Raw genomic sequence first — 11,855 nt, 5'->3', positions numbered from 1 at the left:
TGTGGTTGTCTCTGGTTCTCTGGTTTTAACTCTGTGGTTGTCTCTCCTACTCTACAACGTCCGCATCTGCTCCGCTCGCATTTAAGCACCACAGCGTTCAAAGCCAGGCCAATCGCGAGGCCGATAGGTTGAGTTGACCAATCAGAATCAGGGAACGTAGCGCAGGTAACCATGGAGGTGCGTGAGATATATTTTTTAAAGTCGCACTTTTTTTTTTAAATAGCATGCGACGCGTTGTGACTTTGTAATGTAAATTATATATTTAAAGGGTGAAGTTATGTTTAAAGGGTGAAGGGTTTGCTTAATTTGGGCTTGTTTTCATAGATCTGGTTGCTTGTTTCTCTCTCAAAATCTGGCAACACCGTCATCGTGTATGTTAATGTGTTACTGCGATTCGAGTCCATTATTTCACCGTGTTGGGGAGAGACTAGGTTGGTAACGGTGGTTCTCAAACTTGTTGGGCTCAGGGCATCCCCTATATAGAATTGTTTCATCCACAGCACCCCTACATTAAATTGTTACGATATGTTGGGCCCTATAACTATTTGTATCATTATTTATCTTAACATTCAAATGAATGCACCCAGTTGAAGGCATGCATACGCTCACTCTAATTGTGTGGTTTCAGTCTCAATTAATTGGATTTGTATCCTGGATGGCTAAAAGACTTGGTTAGAGCTGATTGAAAATGACTGACTAGATAAACTAAACCAATGGTAAATTGCGTGGCACCCACTTTGAGGAACCCTGGTCTGTACAGTAATGGATTTTCTCTACGCACTTTGACGCCATTGTTTGGATGTGGGCTACAACCTCTCCGATTTGCTCTCCTGGAGAGAGCGTAGGTGCATCATGCTGTTCTGGTCCTGGCTCTGGCTGCTCCAACTTGTCTTCCTGGTATTTCTGGTAGGCAACCCCTTGCATTTCACAGAAGCTGTGCAACACTACACAAGCAGACACGATATACTTAGCTCTCTTGGTTGCATAATGCATCACCAGCGACCAAATGCATGTTATACATGGATTCGTGCATGGCTCAAGCAGGCGTTGTAGGGTGCCTCTGGTGGCCTACCTCTGATGGTGAATGAAAGTAATATTCAATGTTGGTGTGAAGGTGCCATTACGGCTAAAAAAAAAAGTTATTAAAGATATTTATTATAGTATTATACTAATTATACCATTTTCCCTTGGACATATATGGACCTTTTTACAAGTATTAATTTTACAGGAAACGTTGAAACATATTTTCTTTTTTTTTATTTTCGTCAAAATCTAAAATCATTTTTTAACTTCTATAATTGTAAAATGCATCTATACAATAACATTCGTATAATAATTTTAGAGAATGAAAACATGTTTCTTAAATAACTGTTTATTTATAAATAATAAAATTACAGAAAATAACAAAAAAACAATTGTATTTGATTGTATGATATATACTTCATCCTCCTCATGTATTGTCGCCATATGCAGGTCCAGTTCGGTGTCTTCATCTGATAACGGTAAATGGCTTGATGATCCTTGTGGAGCGGTAGAGGGGATTATTGAGGTGATTATGAAATTGGATGTGTGTTCAATGGTGAAATGTTCCGTGTCCAAGAGGTGCTCTTCTATCGTGTCGGAGTTGGTGAGTGTGCGTGCGAGTTGTGGTTGTGATAATAAATACTTGGTGACGGCGGAGTGAGGGAAAGTGAGTCATTGTTCTGATGATTGTGTTTTTATTACGATTGTGCCGGATGTGAGTGCTTTTTAAGTGTTTGTTTTTTTACGCATTGTGCAATTAGTGCATTTGTTTGTGGGGTTGTTAGGTAGAAAATTGTCCATATATGTGTGGCAGTGTGAACATTCCATCTGTGTACTAAGGGTGCATAGCAGTGATAGGTGCGGTGACGGTGATATTTTGTGGGGCTAATCGTGATGATAATACTGATTGGAGAATGTGAATATTGGTGCTCTGTGCAGTGATGGTGCTGTCTGGGGTGGTGCTTAATGATGAATGAACCAATGATGAATGGTGAATTTTTTTTGTATGTAACATCGTTATGTTGTATGATGATCTTTCTTGCACTTGTTCTATTGCAGTTCCCCAGATTGTTAAATGACATTTCCCTGTGGGGTCGGCTATTTCGGCATTGCGTAGGTTAATGGGTCCTCTTGATGTATGGGCAGTTTCTTCCGTGTATATCTTTAGAACTTCGCACTTGATTTCTCCAATCTTATGACAAAAGAAAAGACAAGATATTAGGTTATATTAAGTTATTTCCGATGCATTACTGATGGATGATCTTCAAAATACTTGCTGCACCGTCTCCTATTTTGATCTGTAGACTACATCTACATACTAATAATACATGGTCACAGTCTCACAGATGTTACAATTGTGTATACGGCCCTCAGAAGAATCCATATATTTGATATTGTTGGATAAAAAAGTATTTGAATCCTATTAGTGGCCATTTTCACCATAATGCTTTCAAGTAAAACACCTTATTGGTTAGAAGATGTACTGCATTGTGATTGTATGAGAAAATGCCCACTGATCGGATTATAATGCTTTTTAGAACAATACGGAATGTATAGTTACTTCTGCGGGATCGGATTTAACTATAACATATGTGCTATGGAGTGCACTTTATATTTGAAATCTGAACGTTTATGTAGATACAAATGGGAAAAGTTAAAATACTATTAAACACATCTTTTTCCACACAAATTACAAACATTACTATAGGGCGTAGTCACACCAAACTGCAGTTCTCATTGAATAGCAATTGTTACATTCTCATTGAATAGCAATTGTTAGCAGAACATCGAAGTTAAACTTCGACGACAACGTGCGTTCTCTAATAAGTCTAATGATGAAGCATGAATTCAATACTTACTTTTTGATTTAGTTGCAGGTTTCCAATGTCCATGATGTTGAATGGTTTGTCCTCGGTTCTCGGGTTCATTCTCAGAAAGGTGGCTGTGGCTGATAACACTTGGCTGTATGAGTTCACCATTACATTGAGTAGTTGTGTCTGTAATACAAATATTAGATAGACATTTAGTTCTTATGGTAATATTATGTAGGAACAAAAGAAACAGAACAATGGGATTAAAAGTGATTTAACTCGTCAGGCAAATGAGTTATCAGCATAAGTGATCGTGCATTAACTGTAGGCCGACATCTGTTATTGAAATTTGTTTATCCCTTAAAATCACAAAGGGTAATTTGACCTTTGAGATACACAAATAAGTTGGTGTGTCCAAAAACATAGTTATACTGCTTTGTAAGGCTGCTTTGTATAGGGCAGTACAGGCCCAAACCATGAAATAGCATTAATAAAAGATCAATGCAAATCATCAAATTATATATACAGCGCGTGCGCACACACACACACACACACACACACACACACACACACACACACACACACACACACACACACACACACACACACACACACACACACACACACACACACACACACAGAACATTGTGCCCTGTATTGCATGAAATTACATGCGCTGCCACAATTATCTCATGATAACATGAATAGTATATACTGTACTGTATACAGCTTTGAACCAGAGCCAACCTTTAGCTGTGTTCCATACGTCGAACTGATGTTCGATCTCCGGGTGTTCAACTCTCATCAGCTTTCGGACCGAGGGAGAGCGGTCTGTAGCGATCATGTCCACATACAACCCCATACCAAGCAGCTCTGTAAGTAAGCAAAGTTTATCTATGAAGTGCCTTTCAAAACATAGTTACAAGGTGCTGTACAATGACCCACAAAATGAGAAAATGTAGTTTTAACAAGGCAACATAAGAGCAATAAAGCATATGAGAACCTGTCAGTCCACGCCTGAAGCCCAGTGGTTCCATCATAACAGAGCTGGAGGCTTCTGTGACCTGGAAGGAGGAGCAAGAAACAAAATGCAGCAGTACAGAAAGTTATTTCAGAAACAAGACAATGTTACACTATGTTCTGTTAGAAACAGACCACCCTGCTGTGAACGCAACATTTCAAAACATCACAATTACCTGAACCAGTTCAGTGTGAAGAATCTCCTTCGTGTCCTCCAACATGAAGGTGTAGTGGCAGAACTTGGCACTGAATCCAGGAGAGTCGCATCTGGCATCTCCCAGGAGGTGTGGCTCCTTACTAGGACTATAGTCTATGCCTTCCTGCTCAAAGTAGACATGGGCCAAGAGTCCTCTTCTCTGCTCCTGGTATAGGTCCTCAATGGCAGGGTGAAGATATGCCTTTGGAAGTTGATGGAAGGTTGTGGCACCAAACATGTGCAGTCTCATGGCCTTTGCCCATGCTGAAAACTCAGTGAAACTGCCCCCCGTGAAAACAACTGCTCCAGCAACTTGTAAGTGGACCATTGGCATGCCCCTGACATCCGGCGATGACCTCCAGGTGTCTGTGTGCCCGTCAGTGCACCGCCACTTTATGTTCAGCTGTGCACCAACATAGTGCTTCTGCACATCAGATTTTGGGAGAGATTTTCCACAAACCTGGCAGAATTTGAAGAGGGACATTATCCTCTCCTCATCCACCAGCACCTTCCCATCCTTGAGCACCTTCCCCTTCCCATTCAATGCCTCCTCCTCCTCCTCCTCCCCGCAAGATGACGTCATCGTCTCAGGCTCGTAGCTCTCATCCCCCAGGTCATCGGCCTCCTCCTGAGAAGACGTCTCAACTTCACTGGAAAGTTGTCCTGCGGTCTGAATGAAAAACATAACTTGAAAGCAATCTCTTTCATATGGAACTATGATTGTATTCAAATGAGAACATTACAGATGTTCACTTCAACATTTGCTAACTTTTCATTGCATATTTTCAATGGCGCTAGAAGTGGATGACACCTGAGTAAAGTTTTTCAAACAGCTAGGCTAACTTACAGATTGATGTGCCCTGGCACTGCCACTGGAACAATGTTCAGCGACGTTGACGGTTCCTCTGTCTGGATGAGAGTAGAAACAGCAACAGAGTGTTATGTCAAAAAAAAAAAACATGATCTATTACTACATTCAAACATTTGGACAGCTGTGTGAGGCCTGGTGAGGAATGGTTTAGCGGTACAATTCAAACATGTTATCAAATTCTGTTGTCCAAGCAATATACAAATTAGTTATATTTGGTATTATATTAGTTTGACTAGTTTTTCTTTTCCTGATCATGTTGCTAATGCTATGAAGAATTTCACACTCTTATTTCATTGTAAACTGTGATGTGACAAAGTGCATTCTGAAGTGTAAGAAGTGAAGAGATGTACTGTAAATGGAGTGAAAATGAAATCACGTGCTGTAAAACATCTGGCCCCCCAGATATGTGGCCCAGTTGTAGGGGAGGTATTATTGACCTATTTTCCAACGTTGTAAAGCGAATTTGAAAGGAACTGACCTTTTCCTACAGATGTACAAACAAACGGTACAACCCGAAACAAACAACTCAGATGGGCAAGGAAATATTACACCACGCAACTTCGACACATGCAATAATAACGATAGCCATTCATATATACCCATTGTTATGCTACGCGTAGCTATGTTTGCTCAATGTACTCAGATATAAGCATGGATCACACAACGGTCGTGAAGTCATCTACATAAACATTCCGATTTCACATATAAAGTGCTTACCCCATTGCCACGGATGTTACAATATACTGTACATCGGGTGGGTCTAAGTACCCGTATCTTACGTATTGTTCAATAAAAAGCATTTTAATCCGTTCGGTGGCCATTTTCTCTGAATTTCCTCCATGCTTTCAACTATGCGACCCTATCGGTTGGGAGTTGTATTGCACTCTGATACATTATAACTATGATAAAATGGCTGGCGATCGGATGAAAATGCTTTTTATTGAACACTACGTAAGATACGGGTACTTCTGGGGGCCCGTACATAATTGTAACATCCGTGGCCATGAAGTAAGCACTTTATATTTGAAATCTGAACGTATATGTAGATGTACGGGTTGTAAATGCAGAAAGTACCTAAAAACCAGGTTGAATTTGCGCCATTACGCTCATGACAGACGAACATCATGCAAACCATTTATGGCTAGTTTCAATGCAATACTAAGATATTACCGTGATCCGATCAAAACAAAACAGTGCTATGACAAACAAGAAACAAGTCTGATACCTCAAGACTACTCTGAACTCCTACTCTACAAATTAAATATGGCGCTTCTTGAGTTTATACCCCATGCATGCCCAAAACATACCCAGGTGGCACCGGGGTAGCCATGTGTTGTGGGTGTGTGTAGGTGATATTATTATGTAATGTGGGTGGCTGTGTTTGGGAACCGCGCCCCGTCGGAGAGGGTGGGTGCGCAAAGCATTCTGGGAGTTGAAGTTATAGGTGTCACGGTGAGGACCGTTTAAGACAGAATGTGAACCCAAACGCAGGACATGATGGAAACTTGGAAATAAGGCTTTATATTACTTCAGCATATAAACAAGCAACAGAAACAAGAACAGAACCCTCAGGTATAGAGGGAAAACACTCAAGACACGGAAGGCACACACACGTAAACAGAGTGTAATGTCCGGACAGCGGCTGGGGAGTCCGAAAGGCTGGCGAAGAACCACGGGGGGGGGGGGGGTCGAGAACCAAGGCAGAAGATAAGAGGCCCCGGACAGCGACGACCGGTGAACGGGACTCGAGCGGCCCTGCCGGGACCGCGGACCAATCAGGAGGACCGGACGCCGCACCGGATACTGGCGGCGCCCCTCCCTCACAGGAGACGGGACCGAAGACACGGCCCGACCCGCAGCAGGACGACGAGGCACGGCAGGACGAGGTGACACGGCAGGATGAGGAGAACCAACGGAACCAGGGCGCGGAGACGAACGGTGACGCGCCGGGATGACCCGTCGCTGCGGAGTTCTCACCCGCTCACGGGGAAGATGGAAGCTCTCCGAAGAAGACGACCTCCGCAGACGAAGCCCAGCCAGCTCGCAGGAGAGAGCTCGTGGACCACTGGTTCTCACACGGGAACGGGAACGGGAAGGCAAACACTACTGTGGCGCCGAGGACGAGGAAGTGGGAGCCTCGGGCCGCTCGCTGGAACTCGGCTCGCCGGCTGAGCTTTCACTCGAGGCGCGTGCACTCGAGTGGACCGAATCCGCCGCTAGAGCACGCTGCGGCGGACCCGACCCCTGAACGACCCGTTCCCAGATATTCTGGGTCCGCACCAGCAGGGACCGCTGGCCGCCCGCCACTGCCGCCAGCGGGATTCCAGGCGAAACATGCGCGCCTCGAGGCGAATGAAAGCGTCCATTATGATGCCCAATCCGCCCTCCAGGGCGAGTGGATCGAGCGCAGAATCGTCGGTCTGGCTGCCGACGGAGTGCCCCGCTGGGTTCAGGTTTGGTCCGGACATTCTGTCACGGTGAGGACCGGTTAAGACAGAATATGAACCCAAACGCAGGACACGATGGAAACTTGGAAATAAGGCTTTATATTACTTCAGCATATAAACAAGGAACAGAGACAATAACAGAACCCTCAGGTATAGAGGGAAAACACTCAAGACACGGAAGGCACACACACGTAAACAGAGTGTAATGTCCGGACACAGAGTACCGGCTGGAAGGTGCTATATAAAGGGAACGCAGTCATTAGGTACAATAGGCCGCAGCCGGGCGAACCGCCGGCAACAAGGCTCACACGGGAAAAAGTCAGTGAAGAGAAAGGGGCGGGGCCGGAGGCGCGGCGGCGCCCGGACTGTGACAGTAGGTTATAGACACAGACAGACTATTTTTGTCCTCCAGTTATGGGACGCCAATTTTAAATGTTTATACTTGTTCCCACTACATATAGAGGTATGTTTGTGAGTGACTGAAATTTCTTCCAGGGGTGAAATGCTCCTTTAAAGCACAAAGAATAATGGTTAAAGTGGTTCAAAGCAAAAGCACACAGGTCTAAATGGGTTAATGAACTTGGAAAAGAAAAGTTAATTTTTAGGTAAAATAAAAAGCATCCCAAAAAAACTTGCACTGCACAAAACAGAACAAAGTGCAAATTAAAATAATGTTTAAAGTGGTTCAAAGCTAAAGTGCACAGGTATAAATGAAAGTGCAAAACTCACCTACACAGCACTAATGAGCCCATTCATTTTCCCCATAGCTTGGTTCTATGTTTAACATAATTGTTAAATAAAGATTTTTGTAAAAGTCTATGTTGTCAGTGAATCATGACCATGAAACCTTTGATCCTGTGAAATGTAATAACCTTTGTTTAGCGTTTATTTTATTTATTTTTTCTCTCTTTCTTTCTATATTTTTTTTTCACAGAATCAAAAGTTTCATGATCATGATTCACTGAGATCCAAATGGAGAAAATGAATGGGCTCATTTCAGAGGAACAAGTAAACCCCGCCCACTTGTCAGCGCTACTGTCTACCTCCTCCCGAGATCTTTCTTTTCAAGGCAGCGATTTTGTTCTTCACATAGAATTTTACGGCATTCCAGTCCCTTTCTTTAAGTCCCGGCTCTGCCGCGAGGCATCTATCGCAGGCCGTTTTATCTGGCACCTTGTAGATGAGGATGTTTTTCTTGAGGTGCCTCTCCACCGCTGCCTGCTCCTCTGCTGTCCAGGGCCTCCTCTTCCTTTGTTGCTGTCCTAAAAAAGAAGAGAAAAAAAAGAAAATAAATGAATAACTTAAACCCCATCACGGTAATGTAGGGAAAGCTACCACTGAAAATCGCATATCGACAAGCTCACAATCGATCAGCTATTTTCAGCCGAAGCTTTCCCCCACTCTAACAGAAAACAGAAAAGACTAGCATTGAGCCCTGAGGGACTCCGGATACCCATATGAGGTTCAAGAGGTTAATACAAGCCTGATTCCGGTGAAGATGGGACGCTTTGTAAAACTTGGAAAAAACATAATAATGTGATAATTTGCAAAGCCTATTTGACCTATATTCAATTGAATACACTACAAAGACAAGATACTTGTATTTTGTCACACACACACACACACACACACACACACACACACACACACACACACACACACACTTGTTGTATTGCTTGTTGATATTTGCCAGTTTTATTGCATACAATAGTGAGGACAAAAATGAATCCAGTGGCACTTGATTCATCCTCCAGTTTCTGTTTCTTAGCAGATGTCGCCATTTTGAGTGAGTATTTGTCCGTTAATTGTAGTGATATTTATAGTGGAATATATTAACATTATTTGATTTTTGTGATGGAAGTCAGGTGTTTGGGGGGATTTGGGATGTTTGGGATTTCGCTCCTCCTGAAACTTTAACCGAAAAACATCACCATAAGCTAACGTTTTCCCCCCCTATCATGCCTGAAGTGTTTACCACAAACCTTACAGGGGTTTTCCCCTGTATGAATCCTCATGTGTCTTTTCACATGACTCATCTGACCAAAGTTTTCTGTTGAAGTAGTCGTGGGATAGTTAACTGGGGCAATGACTGGTATGTGCGTGCCGTGCAAAGGACCAGCACACATGGGGAATCCAGTCTTCCTCTCGAAACCAGCAATAATGGCTTGAACTTCAGGGACAGTTTTTGGCCCCTGCACAAAAACCTTCCTCAGTTCACTCAGTGCCTATAGAATAGAATATTTTTTTATTGGCAGACTGCAGTGTATAAAATTACAATAATAATTAAAGCTGCAAGCAGCGATGAACGGGCCCTCGACGTTCTGTCCAAGATACAAGCCTGTATGGCAATCAGCTGAAAAGTTAGGCTAAATAGCTTAAGCGATTACAGCCTGTCCCTATTGGCCGTCTAAGTGCACCTAGCAAGTTTCAGAAGTTTAGCATGCGGGGAATGAATCAGAATCAGAATCAGAATCAGAATCAGGTTTATTGTCACATCACAGGTTTACAAGGTAAAAAAGTGGGTGAAATTCGTTTTTGTACAACACTCCCATCGCAACGTTAAATTCCGTAGAAAGAAGAGTGGGGAGAGAGAAAAAGAAGAGGGGTAGGGGGTTAAGTGGGAAGGAGATCAACAGAGAACAATAGAAGGCCAAGAACAAGTTATCTACATATTTACAAAGTACCTGAGATAAGAGACAAACTAAGGTGCCTGAGCATAGCAGCAATGTATGTATACTGTGCATGATATACTTATAGACGCTAAGGTGCTTAGAGAGAAAAGAGCGCAGTAATTATAAATAAAAAAAAGATTTTTTAGAAGAAGGGGAACTGAAGTTATGGCTGTTTAAAGCCCAGCCAATAGGAACACAGAGGGGGTGGGGCTTAAACAATTACAGCCTGTCCCTTTTGGCCGTCTAAGTGTACCTAGGATGTTTAGAAGGTGTTCGATGCTGGGAACCGGAGTTATGGCTGTTAGAAGCCCTAGATACATACTCCACTTAATCATTAATTCAAAGAATGAATAGGATCATATTTTACTAAACACATATCATGGCGGGGTTATGTAACTCCAATGAAGGACAAGGACTCTGAACCGAATCAAGTGACGCGACTCACAAGTCTGTGTGACAAACCGTTCAAATGTTTTGGCAAAAAAATAGGAACTATCAAACGGCCATAAGAACATGTCGCCCAGGTCCTTCAACTTACCCATCTCCTGATCTCTGTCTTTGATCTGCTGTCTCAGCCTCTCGCAAGCCTCCCTGGCTGCGTTGTGTTCCGGCTCTTTCACCAGGATCGTATAGTCTAGCAGAGCCTTGTCCAGCTTGTCCGTCTCCTCGTAGAGCTGGACCCTCTTCAGGATAGCCCGCACGTAGTCCGGGTTCAGCTTTACGGCTGTGGAGCAGTCGGCGATGGCCTGGTACTTCAGATCCAGGTGGAAGAGTGCGGTGGCCCGGTTGTAGAACAGAACCGCCATGTCGCTGCTGAAGCACTCGGGCATACGCCCAACGCCTCTGTGTAGTAGCGCTCGGCCTCCCGGAACTCCTTGGCTTTGAACTGAACGTTGACTTTACCATTCAGGTTTAAGCTCGCTTTATGCTCGCTAGCCTTGTTCTTTTCAGCGTCAGTCTCCATCCTCCCTCCAACCTCCTGTGTTCCAAAGGTAGAAGTACTCATTAGGCAGAATGTCCCAATTCAAGTTTTCAAAATGTATACAAATCTTTTGAAAATAGCAGATATACTGGCTCACAACGACGGGTTGTGAGCTTGTAGATCGGCTATTGTTCAAATAGCCGAAATATATAGAAAGTTTAAGTGGATAATGTATGTTTAGTAATACAAATCTGAATCTAAAAAGTTATATCACAAAAAAAAGGAAACGTACTTAAAAAGTGTCATAATTGGGAAATTTAGTAGGTATTTCACACTGAGAACCGGAGTTATGGCTATTTAAAGCCCAGCCAATAGGAACACAGAGGGCGTGGAGCTTAAGCAATTCAGGCCTGTCCCTATTGGCCGTCTAAGTGTACCTCAGAAGTTTTGTAGGTATTCGATGCTGGGAGCCGGAGTTATGGCTGTTTAAAGGCCAGCCAATAGGATGACAGAGGGGGCGGGGCTTCAGAAATTACAGTTCGTCCCTATTGGTGGTCTAAGACCACATACCAAATTTGTACTCGGTATCATAATGAGAACTCAAGTTATGGCTGTTTAAAGGCCAGCCAATAGGAAGACAGAGGGGGCGGGGCTTCAGCAATTACAGCTCGTCCCTATTGGTGGTCTAAGTCCACACACCAAATTTGTACTCTGTAGCATGCTGCGAACTCGAGTTATGGCTGTTTAAAGGCCAGCCAATAGGAAGATAGAGGGGGCGGGGCTTCAGAAATTACAGATCATCCCTATTGGTGGTGTAAGTCCACATGCCAAATTTGTACTCGGTAGCATGCTGCAAACTCGAGTTATGGCTGTTTAAAGGCCAGCCAATAGGA

The 11,855-nt window shown here is 43.4% G+C and overlaps 1 protein-coding gene across 1 annotated transcript; it reads right to left on the bottom strand.

The window, feature by feature from the left end:
• Nucleotides 1–1,451: 1,451 nt before the first annotated feature.
• LOC311038177 (uncharacterized protein) lies at nucleotides 1,452–11,317 on the bottom strand. The gene is made up of 9 exons (XM_084047557.1): nucleotides 11,296–11,317; nucleotides 10,579–11,253; nucleotides 8,542–8,630; nucleotides 4,898–4,959; nucleotides 4,031–4,720; nucleotides 3,838–3,898; nucleotides 3,582–3,707; nucleotides 2,883–3,020; nucleotides 1,452–2,215 (listed from the first exon to the last, which is right to left on the bottom strand). The coding sequence occupies exons 2-9, from the start codon at nucleotides 10,944–10,946 to the stop codon at nucleotides 2,142–2,144; spliced, it is 1,608 nt and encodes a 535-aa protein (XP_083903683.1). The 5' UTR covers nucleotides 10,947–11,253; nucleotides 11,296–11,317; the 3' UTR covers nucleotides 1,452–2,141.
• Between the last annotated feature and the right edge of the window lie 538 nt (nucleotides 11,318–11,855).

This window comes from Gymnoscopelus microlampas (genome assembly GCF_963454915.1).
Source record: "Gymnoscopelus microlampas genome assembly, chromosome: 2".
Taxonomy (NCBI): Eukaryota; Metazoa; Chordata; class Actinopteri; order Myctophiformes; family Myctophidae; genus Gymnoscopelus; species Gymnoscopelus microlampas.
Note: the sequence above shows the minus strand (reverse complement) of the source record. Positions and strands in the feature narration are given on the sequence as shown.

Bases quoted from the DNA above. Each gene is read 5' to 3' on its own strand.
- LOC311038177 (XM_084047557.1), bottom strand. From the start codon at position 10,946: ATGGTAAAGTCAACGTTCAGTTCAAAGCCAAGGAGTTCCGGGAGGCCG. The intron at 8,631-10,578 runs GTAAGTTGAAGG...CTTCTTTTTTAG, and splicing joins AGACAGAGATCAGGAGATGG to GACAGCAACAAAGGAAGAGG. The intron at 4,721-4,897 runs GTAAGTTAGCCT...TTTTTCATTCAG, and splicing joins GTGCCAGGGCACATCAATCT to ACCGCAGGACAACTTTCCAG.